The 24,447-nt window shown below is 43.4% G+C and overlaps 1 protein-coding gene across 1 annotated transcript in view; it reads left to right on the forward strand.

Moving 5' to 3' along the window:
* Positions 1-2,771: 2,771 nt before the first annotated feature.
* Drp2 (dystrophin related protein 2) overlaps positions 2,772-24,447 on the forward strand; it is an 82,942-nt gene continuing 61,266 nt past the window's right edge. Inside the window, exons 1-2 of the mRNA XM_075957369.1 lie at positions 2,772-3,227; positions 21,945-22,122. Of these exons, the coding sequence (XP_075813484.1) occupies positions 22,006-22,122 (117 nt within the window). The 5' untranslated portion in view covers positions 2,772-3,227; positions 21,945-22,005. The remainder of the gene's footprint in view (positions 3,228-21,944; positions 22,123-24,447) is intronic.

Genomic DNA, 24,447 nt, shown 5'->3' on the forward strand with positions numbered 1-24,447 from the left:
TTCACCAGAGAAGCCAAAGCTGGAACCTGGAGGCAGGAACTGAAGCAGAGACTGTAGAGGAACATGGCTTACTGGCTTTCTCTTCATGGCTCACTCAGCTTGCGTTTTTATAAAGCCCAGGTTCACCTTCCTAGAGATGGCACTGCCCACAGTCAATCATTAATTAAGAAAATGCCCCATAGACTCACCTACAGGCCAATCTGATGGAAGCAGTTCCTTTTTTTAAAAAAAATATTTTTATAGTTTATTTAACTTTATTTTATGTGCATTGGTGTGAAGGTGTCAGATCCACTGCAACTAGATCTTCAGACAGTTGTGAGCTGCCATGTGAGGGCTGGGAATTGAACCCAGGTCCTCTGGAAGAGTAGTCAGTGCTCCTAACCACTGAGCCATCTCTCCAGTCCTCCCCCTTTTTTAATTCTGTTTTTTTCTTTCTTTCTTTCTCTCTCTCTCTCTCTCTCTCTCTCTCTCTCTCTCTCTCTCTCTTTTTGGTTTTTTCGAGACAGGGTTTCTCTGTAGTTTTGGAGCCTGTCCTGGAACTAGCTCTTGTAGACCAGTCTGGCCTTGAACTCACAGAGATCCGCCTGTCTCTTGGAAGCAGTTCCTTACTGACGGATGCTCCCCCTTCCCAGATCACTCAAGCTTGTGCGGAGATGACAAAAGCCAATCACCCCAAACCAAAACTTTTCCAGCACAGTGTGAGTGTGGGAGCGCCCATTCTTGTTTGTGTTTGGGGAAGGAGGTGGTGGTGGGTCCTGGTGTGGAGGTTAAAGGACAACCTCAAGGGTCCTTCTTTTCATTTCAGACAAGGTCATTGACTTGGAACTTGACCGAGTGCGCGGTCAGCTGGCCAACAAGTTCTACAATTGGGACTGCCTCTGCTGCCCGTCTTGCCGACTCGGCATTTAGTCTCTGGGCCTTTTTTACATGGCGCTTGAAAACCGAACTCTGGTCCCCACACTTGTGAAGCAAACACTCTACCAGCCCAGAAACTAGTGACATTTCTTGAACCTGGTTGGGGCCTGGTGTCTTTGTGACTAAGAGCACTTACTGCTCTTTGCAGGGGACCCAGATCCAGTTCCCAACATACACATGGTGGCTCATAACTGTTCCTAATGACTCCAGTTCCAGGGAGTCTGACACCCCTCTCTGACTTCCACAGACACCAGACATACATACACATGGTGCGCATTCATTTATGTAAGCAATCCACTCACACACACAAAAAAAAAAAAATAAAATAAATATTTTTAAAAGCTTCTGGGAAGAGCAGTTAGTTCCCATTTTGTTTCCTTCAAAGGGACCAGGCCTTATTTCTAGCCATTTGCTGAAGCCAGCAACTTCAGTTTTTAAAATCTTATTCTGAAACGCATGTGCACACACTCATACATACACACACACTTTTTCCTAACAGAGACTCTTGATTAATAATCATATTGAAAACATTCATAATGATAATATTGCACCACGTGACCACAGATAATAATGAGCTTCTTCCCAAATTGCTAAAAGGCTATAGCATTTCCACCAAGAAAAGATGCTAAGCTGGTGAGATGTGCTATATTAATTAGCTGAGCATCTCTACAGTGTAAATATAGATTGATTAAAGCATCCAATTACACCCCACTGAATAAGCACCATTACTATTTTTCAACTTAAATTATTTTAAAATATTTTTCTCAAGGCTTGAGATAAAGTTCAGTTGGTGATGTGGTTGACTAGATTTGTCCTCTGCCACAACATAAACCAACATGGTACTGCAGGCCTGTAATGGCAGGACCAGAAGGTGAAGGCAGAAGGATCAGAAATTCAAGGTCACCCTTAATTGCATAGCAAGTTTGAGGTCAGCCTGGGATACATAATATCGTGTCTCAAATAAAAAAAAAACAAATAAAAAACTTCTACCATTTAAAAGAATCGCAAAATGAAGTACAAACTCAATAAATAATAATAATAAAACAGAGATAATAGTCATTGTAATAGTTCCCAGTCCTTTCAACATACGAACACCAGTCCCAGATCCCACTAATTCAGAAGCGTTTTTCTGTTTTAAGTTCCACTGCCATCAGAACATAGTTCCCATCCTCAGCGGAATTCAGTAACACCGCAAAGCAGTCCCCTTCTCCTGTACAGTTCTCAGAAGCAGAGGGAGGAAGGAAGGGGTCTGTTTGCCAAGGCCTGGAGCTGCAAGGGCTTCAATCCTTAGTCTCTTAGGGCTAGGAGGATGGCGGTGAGCATTTTCCGACAGCCTTTATGCATTTCCCATGCATTGCTCACTCTCTCAACAAATCTGTTACGTGACCTGCTGTGCGCTGAGCCCTCAGTAAAGGAATGTGATGTCCTGCATCCAGATCTGTCGGGGTGTGGGCAACTTAAATCTTTCACAGTTAAAAGAGCCGGTGTGGACGAAATCAATGGCAGTAAGTGGGGAAGCCAGTGAGGTGCACCAGGAAGGAGCTGTGTTCTCTCAAATCATTCAAAGTCCCTTTTCTTTCCTTTACTTGTTGAGTTTCACACACTGAAGGGCTAAGAGGGAGTGACTCCAAGAGCTCAGAGGTCACTGGCAGACTGTGCTGTGCCCCAGACTGCACCTTGAGTATCAATGACAATTGTGAGAGAAGAGTGTTTCAGAACACTCCCGGAACAGAAATTGGATCCTGGACTGGCTACTGAGGGGCCCCTGCCAGCTGCTGGCTCCAAAGTTGGTTTTGGCTCTGGGCTGGATATGTGGAAGTTGGGGGCCAGACACTTTGCTCGGCTCAGCAGCTCCTATTGATCTCCAGGGCTCTTTTGTCTCCTCCTCCCAGTGGAAGTCTCTCCTCCTTCTCCCCCTCTCCCCCTCTGCCTTTCAGGCTCTTCCGCTTTGCTCTTCTGCTCCTAATGAATTGAAAATCTCCGAGAGCTGCCACCACGGCTCTGGTACTTTGAGAAAACTGTCCTTGCTCTCTCGACATTCGTCCAGTCAAGGGTATCTTTGCCGGAGGTCGGAACGGTGCTGTTAGTACTGGGGATGATTGCATAGCAACACAGAGCTGCACCGAGAGGGGAGGAGGAGGAGAAGGAGAAGGAGGACAGGGAGGTGGGAGAGACAGAGGGAGAGTGTGCACACAGCAGCTGTCGGCATCCCTGTCTCAGGGACTTCTTTGCTGATTCACAGAGGCGGCTTAGCCCGGGCCTCCCAGCCTCCAAGCTACCCGCCTGCTTCACAGACCTGACGGAATCCGAAGGTAGGCCACGGAGCAATTATTCCCAAGCCTCGCCCTCATTCAGCTGGCTGAAAGAAGGGAAGCTTCAGGGCTAGCACTGTCTAAGGGGGTGTCGGTCCGCCTGTTCTTGTCCGCTTGCATGTGCCTCTGCGGGGAAACTTGCATTAAAAATGCTTTCTAATGAAGTAGTCACTGATTGGATTCATAAAGGAGAAAGAAGACACAGAAGACTAGTAACTCAAGCCAATTTGAGCAATTGTGATCTAAAAGATGAGTAAGAGGAAGGTCCATGGTTTGTTTCTTTGATAGGAATGGGGTGTTTATTTATTTAACTTAGATTTTTCAGTGGCATGCTTTTTGTCTAAGGGCAGGCTTACCGGTGAGAGGGAAGGCGTATGTGTGGAAAGCATTTGCTGGGAAGAGGAGAGAGGCAATACTAGACCTCTAATTTTCTGAGCAAATGAGTGTTCTGGCCAGGAGACAGGACACGGGAGTTTTTCCCTGAAGTAAACTGGGCTCAGGCCTCAGAGCCCCCAGTTAAGGGATCATAGCATCTCTGCACTGACTTCCTGACCCCCTTCATTTTCCCTGATGCAATTTTCCCCATTGTCTGCTCTGTTTTCTGATTCCTTCTTTGCCTCCTGTAACCGGCAGGCAGCCTTTACCTCTCTAGAGCACAGTTTGGAGTGATTTGACACAGAGCTTACTTCTCCAGAGTCCAACACCCCATTTCCTTCTATAGTCCCTGCCTCTCCTAGCCCCAGGCTAAGTACCCCAACCTGGTACGTGGGGCTGGGACTGGATGGGTAAATGCTGTTTATCCTTCTTTTGATAGATAAGTGGGGACAGATCTCAAGGGTTCCAAACAGGTGAGGTAGCTGTGGGGGGGGGGGGGGAGATCTCAGGAGCAGCTCCTGTTAGCTGCCATTAGAGCATGATGTTTGCAGCCAGAAAGAGAACACACTTTTGTGCTTTCCTTTCCATTGTTCAGAAGGACAAAGGCATTAAACATCTCTATGTACACTTTTACAGACGAATCTTCATTTCTAAATTAGAGGCCCCCAAGTAAGTCACCTCCAAGAAAGTCTGGTGGAAGCCACACACCTTAGCGATTCTTGGGCTGAGGTTTGGGTGGGGAGAAGGGTCCAAGGAATCTCAGTGCTGGAAGTTGAAGTAAATGTCCTGTCCCTGAAGGAAGAGGATGCCGCTCCTTCCCTGGGCGAGCAGGTCTCTCTGCCTTGAAGTGCTGACCCCTGCCAACTCTTGATGTGGGAGATGAAGGCACAGAGGGAGAGACTTGTACCTTCCGGATTAGGCCCTAGCTGAGCGGCTTTGAGCTGCCACCAGGGACACCTTTCACTCTGCTGTCACCTAAAAGAAGGGTGCTTGCCTTGAAGCAGCAAACTTAGGATAGACCCAAAATCCAGGGGGGAAAAGAACACATTTAGGATATAGTCCTTCCCATCACCAATGCTCAGAAGTTTCTGGTGTTCGATCCGCCATTATACTGGGGAGGCTAGATCTCAAAACTGATCAAGGACATCCACTGAGAGAAACCCCACTCAGTGGATGTTACAGAACATTATCACAGTCTTCCCTTCAAAGGGAGTCTTAGTCTTTTTTTTTAATCTTTTATTACCTTTTATTTTATCTCAAGTGCGTGTGGAAAGAGGGGGCACGTGCTGTGATTCATGTGGAGGTCAGAGGACAACTTGCAAAAGTCAGCTCTGTTCCTTCCATCATGTGGGTCCCAGGGATCAAACTCAGGTCCTTATGCTTGGCAGCAGGTGTCTACCCACTGAGCCATCTGACTAGTCCTTCCAAAGGATTCCAAACAATGACAGCTAAAGTAGTAAGAAAACCTTTCCAGGGCAACAGTTTTAGGAGAATATTAATAGATTCTGGTTTAAAGTGTGTGTCTGTGTGTGGGGGTACAAGCAATGTTTTGGAAATGCTTCTTAACTGAATTTTCCCCTTGGAGTGTGACAACATACATAAATAATATTAAAGGCTCTGAGGAAAACGGCTAAGAATAAATCTGAATATTTTTTGACATAGGAAACACTTGAGCATTTTGCAGGGATGAGTTTAGCCATTGTTGCTAACTAACCAATTAATCAGACAAACAAACAAAGAAACAAAAACTTGAAAGAAGCAGTCATCTGAAAACAAAAGTCTCTAAGACAATCTGCTCCAGCATTGTAGCTTCAACGTGCAAACCCAAGAGTCTAACCAAATTGCTCTCCTTCCTATAGCTAACAAAAGGCTGAGAGATTATCTCCTGATTTCCACCTACTGCACCCAACTGCTAGGTCTCTAGAAGGGTCCCTCCTGTGGAACTGATCCCAGAAAAAAAAATGAAGAAGCTTTAAGGACCGATTTTCTAATTTTAAATGCAGCATCTATATTTATTACACTGCATTTAGTGTCTTGGTATATCTGAAAATGATCAGCTTTCCATTCGGCACTGGATTTGTTGAATTTCTAAAAGCACTATGTTATGAAATGTTTTGCACATTCAAAGCAGCATCAAGAATAATGTGATGTCCAGAAAGACATTACTAATAGTCAATTCTTTCATAATTAAAGCTCCCTCCCTCCACAGTGAATACTATCCTTGATGCAGTTTTTGTTACTCTCTTTCATTCATTCATACCTTAATTCTTTCTCTCTCTCTCTCTCTCTGTGTATAGATATATTCATATATGTGTATATATGTGTGTTTAAAAACATATGCTGCTCTTTATATTTTGTATCAATGGCATTCAATGTATATATTATTCTACAACTTGTTTTTTAGTCAATATTATACTTACAAAATCTGTCCATATTGTAATATATGGCTCAAATTCACTTATTTTTCAGTAATGTATTTATGAACCTAAGCAGAATTTCTTTACCACATTCTACTTCTGATGGTTTAGACAACCTCCAGCTCGGAGCTTTGACCACCAGAGCTTCTGTGTTCCTTCTTAGGTAGTTACGTTTAGGTGAATGCTTCCGTCAGGAAGATTATCTGGAATGAAATTGTCCACTCATAAAATATGAGCAGCAGCAGCTTTAAGACATAGTCTCAATTTTCTCTCCAAAATCGCTTACGATCTCACTACTAGTAGGAAAGTTCCAGCTTTATTGAGTTAATTGGCTCTTGGCATAAAATTCTCACCTATGACAATGCATCTTTAAGCCTTCAGGTGGGTAATAAATTGTATTTCTCAAAAGTGCATGATAGGTCATATCACAGGAATGCCTTTCCTTGTCAATTTCCACCTGCCAATTAAGGGTTGCTTAGATGATCTCACAGGTCTCTTCCTGTTTGACAGGGAGTTTCTTGGGTTTATTCATGATGTCAGGTGCATCAGGAGTAGACACTTGGCTTTGGCTATGCTGTAGGAATTGATTTTAGGGGCACATACGTCATGTGTGCCTCCTTTCTTGCTACCATGTTGTCTAGTAGGAAGGTCACGCCGGGAGAGGAAAGACGGTCATGCCAGGTCACCTCGGGCTGAGGCAAGGCATCGGTAGCTACAGGAAGACGTCTCATTCTGTTCTTCCCTACACTTGTCCACCTTAAAACTCCAAGTTTTTTCTTCTGAGAATAATAAATAGTTTGTCAAAAGTGGGGGCGGGTAAAGAAAAAAAAAGAGAGAATTCCATTTATGCAGCTCCCCAGCAGTGTCAGTAAACAGTTTGGTGTATATTTGTCTAGGCTTTCTTTCTGCACATTTTCACACGTAGATTTATAAATGCACTTAGAAAATTGAACTTTTATCAAGTGTAGCATTCTAACAGATGTTTGCTTTGACCTAAAATGTATGTTTGGCATCTGTGGTGGTTAGTGTGGTTAGTCTAGCTTGATACAAGCTAGAGCTATGTTGGAGGAAGGAGCCTCCACTGAGGAAGTACCTCTGGAAGACTGGTCTGTGAGCAAGGCCATGGGGAATTTTCCTTACTAATGATTGATGTGGGGGAGTCCAACCCCTGTGGGCAGAGCACCCCTGGACAGGGGGTCCTGTATAAGAAAGAAGGCTGAGGAAGCTATGAGGAGCAAGCCAGAAAGCACCATTTTTCCATGGCCTCCGTGTCAGTTCCTGCCTCCAGGTTCCTTACTTGAGTCCCTGCCCTAATACCTTCACGAGAAGCTGTGAGGTGAAATAAACCATTTCTTCCCCAAGTGGCTTTTGGTTATGGTGTTTATCACAGCAATAGAAAGCAAATGAAGATAGCATCTGATAAGTCTTTTTAGCAGCTCCGTATGAGTAGCTGCAATGAAAACACTTGAGTACTTGCTAAACACCAGAACATAGAAATTCACTGCTTGCAACAAAGTGATGAGACATAGCGCTCTTTCCCATGGCTGCTGACTTCTCTCCCGCAGTCCAAGGTGACACTGCATGACCACCCTTCTTCTCACAGTGTGGCTTTTGTACTGGACAGCGTGGCAGTAAAAGAGGAGGCACACGCTCAGGGTCTTTTTGTTTCCTGTTCTGTAGCTCGAGCAGCTGAAGTACAATAAGGTTAGAAAGCTGGTGCCGATTTTCTCTAGTAAGTGGCAGAGCCAGATGCAGAGGCGAGCATTCTGGCTCTGGGCCTATGCCCTTGCCCATCGTGTTGGGCCTCCTCTCAGGCACAGGCCACAGAGCAGTTTCCTGTTGATGGACACTTGAGTCACTCGCACGTTTTTTGCTTCTCACATTACACTTTAATCAACATGCTTGTCTACTTCTCTAGCTCTCTCAGTCGGGCAAGTTGCTAACCATCAGCTTTTAGGTGGAAAGAGTTTATTTGTTCATTTTAAAGTATTGATTGAGTGCTAGATATTGAGGAAGCTCTGAGCTCAAACCGAGAAGCTTGTCAGTCCAGAAATTTATTTCTAAGATATCCTGCAAAGGGCATTTAAGTGCTTTGCAGGGTTTCTCAGCTTGATACTACCCCTGACAGATTCACTGCATTCTGCCTTTGTTTGCTTGCATGCGTGTGTGTGTGCATGTGTGTGTGTGCATGCGTGTGTGTGTGTGTGTGTGTGTGTGTGTAAAGTTGATTTGTCTGCATTGTGTCCAGTCATGTTTTCCTGTGATGGTTTCCATTTGCTGTAAAGAGAGGCTTCTTTGATGAGGCCCACTCAACAGGAGGGAAATAGTGCCCGGTACTGGAAACCGCGCCAACTTTTGGGGGCTAGTGAGGTCATGGACCTTGGAAAAGAATCTGCCACTTGGCTAGACCAGCATAATTTCTTACTACAGTCTAAAACTATCCTTACACACACACAAAAGTATAGCTGCCACCCTGTTACAAAGTACTGCAGGCAACTAACAGGCAGCTAGGAGAAGGAAAATTACCCTTTCCAGGGATGTGCACCTTTAGTGGATGTCCAACACGGAGCAGTCAGCCCTGAAACTATATGCATACTAGCAACAAAAACAGACTTAGCAGGTTATAGTTATGTATTTGTGAATACACAAACATACATTATGAAAAATACACATATGCTAATAAAACATTAAAAACAATAGCCCTTTGGAAAGTGGTTAGTTTAGATCATTAGGGTGAAGTTATAATGCCTGAATCCTACTGGCACTACTAGGGGAGGGAAGAATGAGGAGGAAGAAGAGAACATACATGTAGAGAGATGCAAAAGTCCCACCATGATGTGACACAGCCTGGACCAGTGTCACACTGTTCATTTGAATTCATAGCTTCTAAAACTGTGAACTAAATACAATTTAAAATTGTTTAAAATGGTTGTTTTGTTTTCTGCTTTTAGTTTTTAAGACAGGTTTCTCTACGTAGTCTTAACTGGCGTGGAGTTCACTAAGTAGACCAGGTTGGCCCCAAACTGACAGAGATCCATCTATCTCTGCTTCCCTAGTGCTGGGATTAAGGGGGTGTGCTACCACACACAGCCTAAAAATACTGTTTTAAATTGAAATAGAATTACATCATTTCCTTCCTTCCTTCCTCCCTTCCTCCCTCTAGCTACTTTCCCTGGAACCTATCCTGTGTTCACCCCCACGCTCTCAAGTTGATAGCCTCATTTTCTTTATTATTGTTATGTGTGTACGTGTGTGTAATTTATGGCATTTTCATACATGTGCACAATGTATCCAGATCTCAAATTTGCACACACATGTGCACGTCCATTACTCTTCCTCTCTCTTGTTCCCCTCCCTCTTTCATCTAATCCCTTTCATCTTCCCAACCAGCTCCCCTTCTCTGCTTTCAGGAGACCAGGGACAATAGTACCTCATAGTGTGATTTCTAGAATTTACAAAGACAACATCATGTAAGGGCGAAGAACTTGCATTCTTGGATAGAACTGCCCAAGTACAGATTTCAGCTCTTTGCTACATGACTTTAGTAGGACTGAACAAATTACTTTCTGTTTGTGTGCCTGTTTTCTCATTGCATTTTTAAGACAATTACAACGTTTTTATAGGATTGATGTAAGGATTATATATGTTAACATTTAGTTAACTCATATATGTTATATATAATATATGTGATATATAGAATATATATGTGTGTGTGTCTAAATGTAGGTGTGTAGATAGATAGATAGATAGATAGATAGATAGATAGATAGATAGATAGATAGATGAATTTGATAGGTTACTTTCTCTTGAGACGGTGTCTGTCTGTGTAACCCAGGCTGTCCTTAGACCCATAATCCTCCTGTTGCACTCTTCAGGGTTTTTTCCTTTTTTTTTAAGAAACAGGGTTTCTCTGTTTAACTGCCCTGGCTGCCCCAGAACTCACTCTGTAGACCAGGCTGGCCTCAAACTCCCAGAGATCCACCTGCCTCTGCCTCCAAAGTGTTGGGATTAAAGGCGTGCGCCACCGCCTGGCCAGACTCCTGACTTACAGGTATGCACCCCCATGCCTCATCTCTGTTGTTGTTCATTTGGATACGAAAAAACTACCACATCGCTTTTCCCCACAAAGCAACTAAAGACCTTGTTCTAGTTCTTTTCCTGTTGCTGGGATATGATACTCGGACAGAGGCTAGAGAGATGTCTCAGCAGTAAGAGCACTTGCTCCTCTTCCAAAAGATCCAAGAGCAATTCCCAGCACCCACATCAGGCAACTCACAACTGCCTGTAACTCCAGCTCCAGGGCATGCAATCCCTCTGACCTCCAAGCACTAGGGTATGCCTGCGTACAGACACACAGTGAAAACAAATGAATCTTTTTACAAATACTTGAAGGACAGTAACTGGAAGAGAAAGGGGATTGTCATGGCTCACAGTTCAGGCATTGCATCAAGTAGTAGGAGTTGCAGGCAGCATTCCTGCCGCCCAGTTCCTGGCTGCCTGGCAAGCTTATGCCCCGAAATAATAACACGGAAACTGTATTCTTTTAAACACTGCTTGGCCCATTAGTTCTAGCCTCTTAATGGCTAATTCTCACATCTTGCCTAACCCATATTTAGTAATCTGTGTGTACCAGTCTTACCGGGAAAGATTCAGCATGTCTGACCTGGCGGCTTGCTTCATCGCGTCTGCCCTGGAGAGGAGAGGCATGGCGTCTGCCTCACTTCCTCTTCCTCCCAGCATTCTGTTCTGTTTACTCCACCCACCTATGTTCTAACCTATCAGGCCAAACAGTTTCTTTATTGATTAACCAATGAAAGCAACAGATTGATATATGACACTCCCACATCAACATCATAGTAAGAATGCCCGTTAGTTTTTGTCAACTTGACACAAACCTAGATGTATCTGGAAAGAAAGAATCCTGGGAAAATTCCTCCATCAGATCACCCATAGGAAAGTCTATAGGGCATTCTCTTAATTACTTATTGAAGGGGGGGCAGCCCTTCCCAATGTGGGTGGTGCTACCCTGGGCTGGAGGTCCTGGATTCTATAAGAAAGCAGGCCAAGCAAGTCATGAGGAGCAAGCCAGTAAGAAGCACCTCTCCATGGCCTCTGCTCCAGGTTCTTGCTTCGGTTTCCCGTGGTGGACTGTGATTCAGGATGTCTAACCTAAATAAGCCATTTCCTTCCCATACTGCGTTTGGTCACAACGCTTTACCAGAGCAATAGAGATCCTAACTAAGACAGCACAGAAGTCAAGACCACAGGGGCCTGAAGCAGCTTCTCATATCATATCCAGAATCAGACAATAGGGAAAGGTGAACACATGCTCAGTTCTCCTTTTCATTTGATTCAGCCCAAGATTCTCCACACGAGCAATGCCCCCCCCCCAGTTAAAACAAGTCTTTTTGTGTTACACAGATGAACACAATGAAGGCAACCCCTCACAGACATTCCCAAAGCCTAGTCCTCGTCCTAATCGAGATAATTTTTCACTGCCTGCCAGGTGATTGTTCACAGTTAACACTGATTGTCACAGACTTCCATGGTATCTTGAAGGACAGTGGGGAGAAAGGAGCAAATGGCTGCCTTTGAATACTCAATATATTTACATGGTTAAAATTCAAAAAGTCCAAACAAACATGGAGTGTGCAATCTGGATTTCTAAGCTGCACAGGTGGTTCAACAGTGAGGAGCACCTGTCTGTCCTGCAGAGACCTGGCTTCAGTCCCCAACACCCACATGGGAGCTTTTTAAAATTTTTTGTTTTTTCCTTGATTGTTTTGGTTTGGTTTGGTTTTGGATTTTTGAGACAGGATTTGTCTGTATAACAGCCCTGGCTGTACTGGAACTCACTCTGTAGACCAGGCTGGTCTCAAACTCACAGAGATCCACCTGCCTCTGCCTCCCGAGTACTGGGATTAAAGGCCTGCGCCATCACCTCCTGACCCATATGGAGCTTACAATAGTCTGTAACTCCAGTTCCAGGGGATCTGATGTCCTCTTCTGACCTCCATAGTACATACATGCTACACACATATATATATATATGAAGACATTCACTCATACACATAAAAATAAACAAAACCCATATTTCCTATTGATGACATGAGCTTTTTGTGATGTGGATTATAGTTTTATTTTTCAGCCTGGTCTGTAATTACACTCATTTCCCTTCTCCAATGGTAACAAATTATCTTATGTACTTCCAAAGATATTTTATTAGAAGTAGAAATGCATTTTTTCATTTTTTTGTGAGCAAATGCAGACTAAGCATCTTGGTTTCTTTCTTGTTTTTTGCTGCATGAAATTGCATTGTAGCCGTGCACAGTGGAGTATGCCTATAATTTCAGCTACTTAGGATGATGAGACAGAAAGAGAAACAGCACCCCTCAGTCTCAAAAATGAAAATGCCTGAGGATGGAGCTCTGAGGTAGAGCACTAGCCTAGCATGCATGAAACTGAATCGCCAGTTACACGTACACACGCACACACACACACACACACACACACACACACACACACACACACACATCATAGAGCAAAGCACTGGCCCAGAAAACAAGGGCCCTGGATAGGTTCAGTATGTTTCAGCATGTTCACCTGAAAATGAAATTCTAATTCTCCCTGGGAAAACCTTGCCCAGATTATTCTAAAAAACCTTTTGTTTGCTTGCTTGCTTTTGTTTATTTCTTTGTTTGAGGCAGTCTCACTCATCCCAGGCTGCCATCTAAGTGCTATGTACTCGAAAATAACTGAAATCTCCATCCTCCTCTCTTCACCTCCTAATTGCTGGAATTATAGGCATGGACCGTGGTCAGCCTGCCTTATGTGTAGATGATCTTGAAAGACAGTTTAGTGGGCTTCAAGTTCATGCTGTATGAAGTGTGGGAGTAATAGTGTTTTGATGTCTGCCAATCTCAAACACTTATATGTGAAAGACTAGCAAAATAAGTCCTCAGCCATCATGCTCATGAGCCCACAGCAACTGTGGTTACCTACACAAGGCCTGCAAGCTGGGGCCCTTCAACATTCAATCATAGGTGGAGAAGGGGCTCATGGGGCCCCACCTATCCTTGAAGAGTTCTTGGTAGTTAATGGTTGCTTGGGGTAGAAGGAATCACTGTCTTCAGTGCTGTTGTCTCTGGGTAGCTGCCCATGCTCCAGTAAATAACCTTCCATCTGCTTATGCAGACGCCCTAGTCAAACACACTGAGGTCCTCCAAACAACACAACACAAGACACAAACATAGGAGAATTTGTTGGGAGGAAGAGGGTGAACTGGAGGAAGAGGGGGTAGTAGGGGAACGAGCAGGATCAAAATACATTATATACATGTATGAATTGACAATGAGTAATAAATTTGAGACATAAGGCTTAGAGAGGCGAATTGACTCAAGGCCATAGAATGAAAGGTGAAAACAGAGGGTCCTAATACTGGGACCAGGAGGAATTAATATTTTTTGTTATGCTTTATTTATTGAGACATGGTTTTTTTACATAGCTCTGGCTGTCCTGGAACTGACATGGTGCACCTTCTTATGACATTCTGACCAGAACTCCAAATAAGAACTTTGGAAAAAAAACCCTATCGACTGCTCAGAAATCATTTGCAACTATGCTAGACAGTAATCTTGAAACTTAACCATCACTTTAATTTTGCAGGATCCCATAAAGAGAACACACCCCCATGACAGCAGGAAACAATTCTAGAGACGATGTCCCCTCTCCCAACAAAGTTTGTCCTCAGGGTTGGGAACACCGTTTAGGGGTTGTTGCTTATTACTTGTATCAGGTAGAGGTGGAAACTATGTAGGTTCAGAAATAAAATAAAAAGGGATCATAATAGTGGATGATAGAGTGAATACTTGTGAACAATTATTTACGGATAATTTACATTGGTATTGTTTTTCGTATATTGATACAAGTTCAAATTATATTTGTTATTTCTGTTTACAATATTTGAGCACCTATACAAAGTTATTTTGTCAGATTGTATACATGTATGTTTCTACCTCTGTTTAGGACATTTCGTATATTGATACAAATTTTAGGATATATTTTCATATTGCATTATATATTATTCTTACTTCTGATCAAGATACTTATACATTTTTCAGATTTTGAGGTCATTGTCCTCATTTGCTGCACATTTATTTACAGATTATTTAATATTCTTACATGAAGTTTTAGTCTTTAAGTTATATAGGTGTTAAATATTATAGGTCAATAGTTGTTTGTGTTTGGTATACATATAGTCAGATTAATTAGGTTCTTTAGATACATAGAAACTGTATTCTTTCTGCCTAGATAGGTAATCTTCAACCACTTCAAGGATCTGTAAAACATGACATTTAAATAACTTAGGGTTCTGTTGACATGAGACATGATTGCTCCTGACAGCTTCAATTTATTCCCGAGAGAATGTTGAACACCAAAGACACTCCATTCGGAGTTTGTTTTCTTCTTGGCACAATTGGCCTTTGGGCAAGGAACTGTCCATGCCTCAACCACTGACAAAGTACATGGTATCCAGATTGGATACACAGGACACAAGGAAAAGGACTGTCAAACCTTGCCAAAACAGGGTAAGATGGTTCTGAAAAATTCCTTGCCTCTGAAAATGGTCTGTCAGATATGCTAGGCCTTAGCCAAAGTTGGTTGCTTCAAAGTTGCAAATGAGACTTCGGGTGATTACTCAGGTAGCCAATTGTCTCTGTCATATACTGCTTGCTTTGGAAGCTACTTGATTGCACTTCCTGCCTACTCAAGCAATATTATCTCCTTTCTCAGGCCTTTGGTGGGGCTAAAGATTAGATAGTTGTAGTTACCTTCCTCTTATGATTTAGCCAAGCTTATTTCTGATGCAAGACTTAGACTTTTTGGAATAGAATGTTTATTAAAACATTTGTCATGTGTTCCTTGTTTAATATTGTTTATGTTGTTTGTAATTTTATACTTGATATCTGTTCCTATTGTATATAGTTTGGTATTGGGTTTGGATCACTCTTGTTTAGATAACAGGGGAAGTAAGTGATGGGGAAGCCTTGTTAACCAATTATCTTTATGAGGTGGGACCAAGTTAGGATGTGGCTTTCTGGGACATGGAGAAAAACGGGCTTGAAGCCCAGGTGCACTCTCTCTGTGGTTCCTTCACTGCACAGCTGAGCTTGGATTTTTCATTCCGGTTTCATGAGTTTTCCCCTTATAATAACTAAAAATATAATTGTTTATCTTTTAACTAGCGTGGTTATTTCCTGAATAGAGATAACTTCTACATAATCCCAACACATTGGAGGTAAAAGCAGGAGAAATACAAGGTCTAAACTAGCTTGAGCAACATATAAAAGCCCTGTCTCAAAAATAAGCAATAACATTTTAGTTAAATGTTCAATTAGCCTGCAAGTTAATGAGTTCCGCTGTAGCATTTTTCTGTGTGTCACTATATTTTATTCTAATTTACAGCCCTCCCTCATTGCCTCCATCCAGTCCTTTGCTTATCCCTTTTCTGATAGGGGTTAAGATGAAATCACAAAGCAGTTTTCATTGGAATTCCCCTAATGGCTGTGTTCATTTTTTTCCAAATATTTATTAGCTTGTTTGTTTGTTTATAAGTCATATCTTGGGGAGACTCGAGTACTGAAGTCATCCACTATGTTTATATCAAGACCCACGTGGCCTTCTGTGCCCATTAGTGTTTGTTTTTTGATGTTGGGAGCCTTAATATTTATGCATGTGTATTTATGATTGTTGTAGTCTCTTTATTATTATGCATTTATTTATATCTTCTGACTTAATTTGAAATCTTCATCGTCGGGTGCTAGACTATCTATGCCACTGAATTTTGGCTTCCGTTCACTTAATAGGCTGACTTCCATTCCTTGATGCATCTGTGTCTTTTCCAGTCTGTTTCTTGATAATGCATAGTTAGACGAGTTAGATATAATATTTTATTCCAGTCAGCTATTCTGCATCTCTTTGCTGATGAGCAGAGGTCACTTACATTTCAGATTATTGTTGAGAGATTTTAAAAAATGAATTCTTGTCATTTTTATGGTTGTTTTTTTGGGGGGGTATTTGATTATCACTTGCTCTTTTCTTTATCTTTTATTAGCATTAGAGGTTTGCTGGTTCGCTGAGTTGGCCACAATTGATTCTTTAATTTTTCATTGTTCATCTGTTCCTCTCAGGAAGTTTGTTCTCTCCTGTGCTCTCATGATTGAGACTTCCTGTTTCTCTTTCTCCTTTGTGTGTAGTATTCCTTTAAATATTGTCTGCTAGGCCCTACACACAGTAGAGCACAATAGAGCCAACCCCATTGGCATAGGTGTGGATAAGCCAGCCCCAAAGTTGTGAGCATGGTAGAGCTGTCCCCATTACTCATCTGTCAGCATGGGCAAGAGAGAGATGCGTCATCCCCCCCATCAATGCCCAAGGCAAGTGAGAGAGCTGTTCCTGCCCTTCATCAGCTGCAGCACTCAAGAGAGTGGCCCCTATAGCACACCTGGGTAACACAGTAGAGCTGGCCCTGAAGGTGGAGGTGGAAAGCGGACCCTGAGGACTTGAGAGTGGGAGAACTGGCCAGTCCCTTACTCATTGCTGCAAGTATTGAACTCGCCAGGAAAATGCAGGAAAGCTCACCCTGGTGGTGAAGACAGGGAAGAGCTGGTGGTCTGACCAACCCTCCAACTATCCAGGGCCAGAACCAGGGCTATGTGTTGGCCCACTCCAACATCCACCCCATCTGTGATCTGATGGAGCAAGTGAAGACACACCAGTCCTTTAGATCCAACGCTGAAGGATCTCCAAGACAAAGGACAACAGCAGGATAACCAAGAGGCATCCCAGTGAGGGCCAGCATCAATAGTGTAGCAGAAACCAGAGGCCTCGAACCAGACCAAGGACACTTTGCAATGAACACTGGCAAGTAAAGATGTATGGATAAAAGGGTTACTGCATGACTTGACTCACTGTGTCACACTGCAGCTTCCATGACAAGAATGATGTTTTTCCTTCTCTGGTTTGTTTTTCTTTTTTCTCTTAAATTTTGTTTTATTTGTGCAGGGGGAGAGTAGAAGTTGCAAGGGCAGAGGGTGGGTACAAAGGGATAGGGAAATTAATGGGATGGAGATGCATGATGTGAAAGACAACACAAAGAATACATAAAGATTATCTTCTCCTCCGTGGTTAGTTTGTGCTTGAGCTGGCTTAGTTTGTAGTAGTCTTTAAATGCCCTTATTTCTCCATCAATTTTAAAATATAGCTTTGTGTTTGATAGAAGAGTCTTGGTTGGTTGTTACTTACATTCAGAACTTGAAAAGGCTCCTCCTCCCTAACCTCCTTTTTCTCTGGTTAGTTTTAGGGTTGTGATAAAAGACCTGATGTTTTTATGCTGTGTTTGCTTTTGTAAGTAAGTGGTAGTTTTCCTTAAATCTTTTAACATTGTTTCTTTGTTTTGTATTTTTGACTTCTTGACTGTAGCCTGCCTTGCAGAGGATCTTACTTTGTCATGCCTATTTTGGGGTCCAAATGTCTTTATTTCTCTAGATTTGGGGATTTTATGCTGCTATTTTATTGATTAGATTCTCAGTGTGTTCTGTTTTCGTTTCAACTCCCATCCTATGGATTCTTGGGTTTGGTCTTTTGATCCAGAATTCTTGGAAGTTTGGTCATAGTCATTTTTCTTTCTTTTTTTCTTTCTTTCTTTCTTTCTTTCTTTCTTTCTTTCTTTCTTTCTTTCTCTTCCTCTTTCCCTCTCTTCTTTCTTTCTTTCTTTCTTTCTTTCTTTCTTTCTTTCTTTCTTTCTTTCTTTCTTTCTTTCTTTCTTTCTTTCTTTTTTGAAACAGGGTTTCTCTGTGTAGCCCTGGCTGTCCTGGAAATTGCTGTGTAGACCAGGCTGGCCCTGAGTTCACAGAGATCTACCTGCCTCTGCCTCCCAAATGCTGTACACTTGATGCCTGGATATTTATTTTCTTATTTCTTCTTATTTGTAAATGTAATGTCTTGTTAACCTTCTCTTCCATCTGCTCTGTTGAGTCTATTGGTGGTGTTTTTTAAATTGTTTTTAAATTTTGGATTTATTGATTTTTCATTTCTAACATTTGTTTTATTAACTTTATTTATTCATTGTGGGGGAGAATTTCTGAGAGTAATTTTTCTTCATCTACCGAATATTTCCCATTGCTCAAATGCAGGCTGTCAGTGGTACAAACAACTTAACTCACTAAACTATCTCACTGGCCCTGTTTCTACCATTTCTATTTTACGGTCTCCTATTTTCAAACTCTCAACTTCCTTGATGAATTGTCCCTGCACGTTACTGACTCCTTGTGTAGGTCTTAGATAAGGGCTATATGCTTATTTGTAGCCTCTTTGGGGTCACCAATCATCTTTAGTCGTAAACTTGAAAATCTTTCCCTAGCATTTGCCCATCTCTTTTATCTTTTAATTAAATAACTGAGGAGCTGTGCCCTTTTGAGTTTCTGTGATTAAATTTGCACATCTGTTGTGTGCCTATCTCTTCAGTTTTACTTGGCGATGTTTTGATTGCATAGCCTTCTTTGGAGGGCTCAGTTCCTAGGACAACACAGAGAGGAGAAAACAAGTGCTTTTGGATGGGATTTCTGCTTCCCTTCCCCTCGTCAGAGAACCCCATGGCTGAAGCTTGTTCAGTTTAGAGTACTTTTCACTTTCTCTCCTTTACTGCTACTACCTTCCTGAGTTTCCAAAGCTCTTCCTCTCCTCTCTTTGAAACACTCTGTTTTTAGTTATTCCGACTCTCCTCCTGGTCACGTGCGCCCAGCTTCGTGTCCTCCAGATTACCTGCAACGTACCAGGATTTCTATTTCAAAGACAAAGTACTACATCTTTACATCTGTTAGTGACTGTTGTCTCTGGGTTGTAGTGACATGGCAATTATTTTCAGATCCATTCAGTTTTTCTGTACAGAGTGTTCATGAAAGTTGAAGACTCAGCTCAGCAGTAAAGCTCTTCCCTAGCATTTGAAAGGCTCCGGGTCCTGTCCCCGGCACTACAAGTAAATAAATAAATAAATTTCAAGTGAAAAAGATTTTTTTTTTGGTTTTTGTTTGTTTTAAGGCAGGATTTCTCTGTGTAGCCCTGGCTGTCCTGGAACATCTCTGTAGACCATGCTGGAACAGAGATCCACCTGCCTCTGCCTCCCAAGTGCTGGAATTAAAGGCGTGCGCCACCACCACTCAGCTCTCAAATGAAAAATGTGTTAAGGGCTAGAAATGTGGTTCAGCGATATAGGGCTTGTCTAGTATGCTCAAGTCCCCGGATTCAGTTGCTAACACCATAGAAATTTTTTTTTATAATTTTAAGATCGTGAATTATTTGTGAATTCAACAAAAATATGAGCATTTGGACTGGAACACACTATGTAGATCAGGCTTCTAGAGAGCTGCCCACCTCTGCCTCCTAAATTCTGGGATTAAAGGCTACATCACCACACCCAGCTCAATACCTTATATTTTATCTGAGTGACTGATATTTTTCTCTTGGTAGTTGGTTGGGGAAATCAAATTTTCAGCCATCCTTTGGGGGAATCTCTTTGTGGGTGGAAAACTGTGTAGCTGTATAATTGCCAGGAATTTTTAGCTATAATAAAATGCCCTTCACTCTACAAGCACCAGAATCTGTTAATAGCCCTCCATGTTGGGACCATGATCCCTTGAAGAAGTGGGTACTCAATGCATGAAGTCTACAGATGTCTAAATGTGTTAAGCGGTTTTCTCATTCCATAACTTCTAAAAGTACAACTACTACTGTGGGTGTGAGTGGGTGAAGTGAGACTTCTTTTTATCTTAGGAGGGGACCCTTATATGTAAAATGTTGCGAACCGGTGGAATAGAGTCTAAAAAGGGTCACTATTTAATCATCACTCCCAGGAAGCAAAGATGATTGCTTCTTCCCCTTTGGAGGGCGGTTTGCTCTGGCCACACACTGAAAGAGGCCACCGTTTTCATTTGCAAGCGTCATCCTTGCTGCTTACCCTCATGCTGTGTACATTTATTAAACCATCAATTCATCTGGACACCACATGTTTAGCTCCCATATCTCCCTTTCAAAGCTCGTCAGTCCTGATGTGTAAAGCTAAATGTCTCCAGCACAGCTGATTATGTACCACCGCCCTCACCTCTTCCCACACCAAATGGGTGCTTTTTCCCTGTGTCCCTGCTCTCACTGTTGGCAAAGTTCCCCACCTAGCTCCCCAATTAGACATGTTGACCCCTTCAGCTCCCTCACCTTTCACATCCACTTGGCCTTGGAGTCCCAAACAGTTTTCCTCTTCAGTGTGCCTCAAAGCCTGCGGTCTGCTCGTGCATCCGGCCTACCTATTTATCCGAGACTAGTTTTTTCAGTGTGTCCTTCCCCTGGAAGAATCGCCACACAAGGCAAGCGGGGAAAAATCTGGCCGTGTCACTCTGCTGCCTCAAATCTTCAGTGCCTCCTTCTTGTCTACAAGATCAAAGCGAGAATCTTTTGTTTGTCATTCAGGACACAGCCCACTCAGGCACCTATCTTCTTCTTTGCTCACACTACGCCTTTTTTATGTGCAGTTTGGAGAATTCTTTTTGGTTTTATCTTTTCTACTTAATGCAATCCCACTTCTCTTCCGTGATTCATCTAAAGTACATTTTCTCTCGAGAAATTTTCTTGACATGACCAGGAAGGATTCTCCTTGGCCTCATCTATTTCTTTCCTCCATCCCATCACTACTTCTACTATTAAAGCACATAATTTATGCTCTTTATTCTCCCTATTTCTTTTCTCTGAGTGGGAACTCCTTGGAGCCGGCATTGGGTCTTCCACACTCTGGCTATACTGAGCCCACTGTTACCTGAGTCTGCTTCACCCTGTTTGTGAGATCACCCTTTAAATAGGGGTGTCAATAGTTAGTGCCCGTCTTCCTTTCTCCCCTTTGCTACATAGGCAACTCTGCCTCCAATGCTCATTGCAAATGAATTCTGTTTGGTGTGTGTGTGTGTGTACGCACACATGCATGTGATTTCAAGTGGATTCATGTGTATGTGCAGAAGCATGTGCATATATGCACACATTTGTATGGAAGCCAGAAGTCAACCTCAGGAGCCGCTTTTTTCTTGTTCTTTTTCTGTGACAGAGTCTCTCATTGGCCCAGAGCTCAGGAAGTATGCTAGGCTGGCTAGCTGGAATGCCCCAGTGATCTTCTGTGTCTCCTCCCCATTGTTAGGATTATAAACACATGCTAACATACCCAATACTTTTGTAAAGATTTATTTATTATGTATGCAGTGTTCTGCCTGCATGTCTGCCTGCAAGCCAGAAGAGGGCACCAGACCTCATTACAGATGGTTGTGAGCCACCATATGGTTGCTGGGAATTGAACTCAGGTCCTCTGGAAGAGCAGCCAGTGCTCTTAATTGCTGAGCCATCCCTCCAACCCCACCCCCCGCCCCCCAACTTTTTTGAAAGTGTGTGTTCTGGGGACCAAATTATAGTCCTCATGCTTATGTAGCAAGCACTTAACTGACTGAGCTACCTCCTTAGGCCCTCAAATGCAGCCTCTCTGAATCTGGGTGGTCCCAGATACGCTTTGTGCTCCCCTAACCTAGTCTAGCCTTAATTCTAGTATTTGGCACATGAGGATTTTATTATAATTACTAGCTGCTTCTCCAGCCTATGTCATAGTCATTCATCTTTGTGGCCTCAGCACACAGCAGAAGAGGTAACAATAGTACTTCCTTGGCTAGTGATTAATCTTTTATGGCACACAGTAGCCTGCGATGAACTAGCATATAAGTCACAGTTATCTGTGACTACTTATGTGCACAGCTGGCTGGTCCATACAGCTGTTAGGATATGCTGACTTCATTGGCTTTTTCTAGTCTTGTCTCTAAATATCTCCATATTACTCTTCCAGGTGCTTGATGCTCAAGACTTGGTCTACTGGCAACCCTCACCCTCCATGAGCCTTGGTTCTGATGCAACCTTTGGTCATGCAGGGATGCCCTTATACCCTCCCACGATGTCATGAGTGGCGTGCTGCGGACAGGTTTCATCACGGCAGCAGCCTCAGAAATACCTGTCCCCAGCCTCAGGTAAGTGTCCATTAGTAAAAGAAACGCCTGTGTCAGAAGACTAAAGGTGGGATCTGTGTGAATCTATGTGATCCCTGTATTTTCTACAGTGCAAGGAAAGACATGTAAATGAAAAGCCTTAGATAGCACAGAGCTTCCTGCAGCCCGCCCCTTATCAGCCATGAGCTAGTTAAGGGGGGGGGGTGGAGGCATACAGCGAAGGAAGTTATCAGGTTAGGCAATCCAAAGTCCCATTATGACTAATGGGGACCGATCCCATGTTAACCTTCTGCGGGTTAGAGGTCTGGAGGAGATCCTAAAAGAGAATGATACTTCAGGGCATGGCTTAGGGCAGAAAGAGATCCTTCCCTGGCCTTGGGGTCTAAGTAGTGTTCTTTATAGTCTTCTGGTTTCTCTCTCTCTCATTTGGCTCGTCATCTCAAGTCTCCAATCTTCTTTGCAGCTCCTGGTTCAGCCCTGTTAAGAATTTTCTCTTCTCAGCTAGGAGTCTGGTGATATTAGCGGTAGTGGCGGTGTATGTATGTCTGTGTGTATGTGTATCTGTCTGTCTGCCTGTTTGTATATTGGTAGGTGGGTGAGAGGTAGTAATTTAGAGAGAGAACCCACCTTTCCTGACGATGAAGGAGCTCTCGGAGAAACTGTCTGGAAACGAGGGAGACATAGGCACTCCTCTGGGTTTTCGCGCCATGCTTTGGGTTCCGGAGACTGTCAGCCATGAGGAAGCACAATGTATTCTACAGAGTACAGACAAACTGCCCGGCTGAGTCCTTTCTAGGGGCACAGGTAGCAGGTTCATTTGTAGGGTGACAGGAAAGAGGGAGAACAGCAATAGGGAGAGAATCCAGCTGTTAGGGAAATCATTTGGGAGAAAACTAAGGAAAAGTCAAGATCCAGACAGGAATGAGGAGATGGTCTTTATTAGTCACTTTTGTTTTTGAATTTAGCCAGAGAAAAATTTCTTCCTCTAATATATTCTCAAAGCCAGAGTCAATTTAGAATCACCCAGAAATCTACCTCTTCCTTGGAGTGTGGCTCTCATAGTGTTGCAGTGTTGAGAAGCCCGAGTCTTTCCGAAAGACGTCTTTTGCCCATTACCTCCCAACAAGCTTCCTTACACCGGCAGAGCACATGGGGGCTTGAGTGTGTGGTTGTGAATGGCACAGCAAGTCTGTCCTGCTTCGCTGTAGGTTTCCTGCGCTGCTGTTGTCTCAAGGATTAGAGGTGTGGGTAGAGATCCTGTGGATGTGGCGTGAGCAGCAGGTATCTTAGCCACAAAAACCACAAGGGGAAAGCAAGTGATAGGGAAAGGGAAGAAAGCAATTCCTCTCCGTGATTTGCCTAGGAAGTGTCCTTGGCCCTTGGTAGGGGGGAAATGAGGGGAGAACAGGGCGCTAGAGAACAATGCAGGAGCTGGACGGGGATTAAGAAGAAAGCGCTGAAGGGCATGAAAGGCTAACACTCATGGCACCCAGCTCATTGTGTGTTCTTCTCCCAAACACAGCCAGGACAGCTTGGTCACTGCTGGGTCACAAGGGGCTGTTCCCAACTCTGGGGCATTCCCAGTCCAAAGGACTTTCTGACACTGGCTTTAACCCAGTTATCCTAACACAAGCAATGCCTGTAACTAGAAGCCACTCCCTGCTCTTGGCTTGTCCTCCCCTGCCATCCCCCAGTCATCTCGCTTGGCTCCACTCGGGCCCCTAGAAAGGGTCAGGCAGCTGTTGCAGCTATTCCTGTAGGTGGCCCTCAGCACGGAAACAATGCGAAACCGTGGAAAGCCTAGAAGACTGTGGGAGATAAACAGGGATGGGAACAGAATGCTTTTTGGTATAAACATTGTGTTTTCCGAAAGTGCTCAGGGGTGGGGGCTGAGCTCCGGAATGTCAGCCTTTTCCAGGCAAGTCTGCTAAAGAGGGAAACTAGGGGTCATTTCCAGTAGAGCCTCTGCCCCTCCCTCAGTCAGTGCCTTAATGGAAAGGGTTTCCCTCAATCCCACCCAGTATAGCACAGGTTGGCACAGGGGCGTCTCCATCCCCGGCTCTATTCACAGAGCTGCTACATTTCATTGTCCTCTTCCTCCATTAGAGAGCTCAAAGGGATGCCCAGAGCCCATCAGAGTGTCCTCAGGGTACAGAGGTCTACTGGTCATGGCTCTCCCTCTGCCCCTCCGAAGCAGGGCAAAGCACTCCCTTGTTTTCACCCTGGCCTCCAGCGAGTCTTCTGGCCTCTGCACTCATGGAAGATAATCAAATGCAGAGGGATTCCGCCACCCCAGCTTCCCAATACAGACATTCTGTGACAGAGCAAGGCTTATTTCCCAAGCTC

Source organism: Microtus pennsylvanicus, chromosome X (genome assembly GCF_037038515.1).
Source record: "Microtus pennsylvanicus isolate mMicPen1 chromosome X, mMicPen1.hap1, whole genome shotgun sequence".
In the NCBI taxonomy this organism is placed as follows: Eukaryota; Metazoa; Chordata; class Mammalia; order Rodentia; family Cricetidae; genus Microtus; species Microtus pennsylvanicus.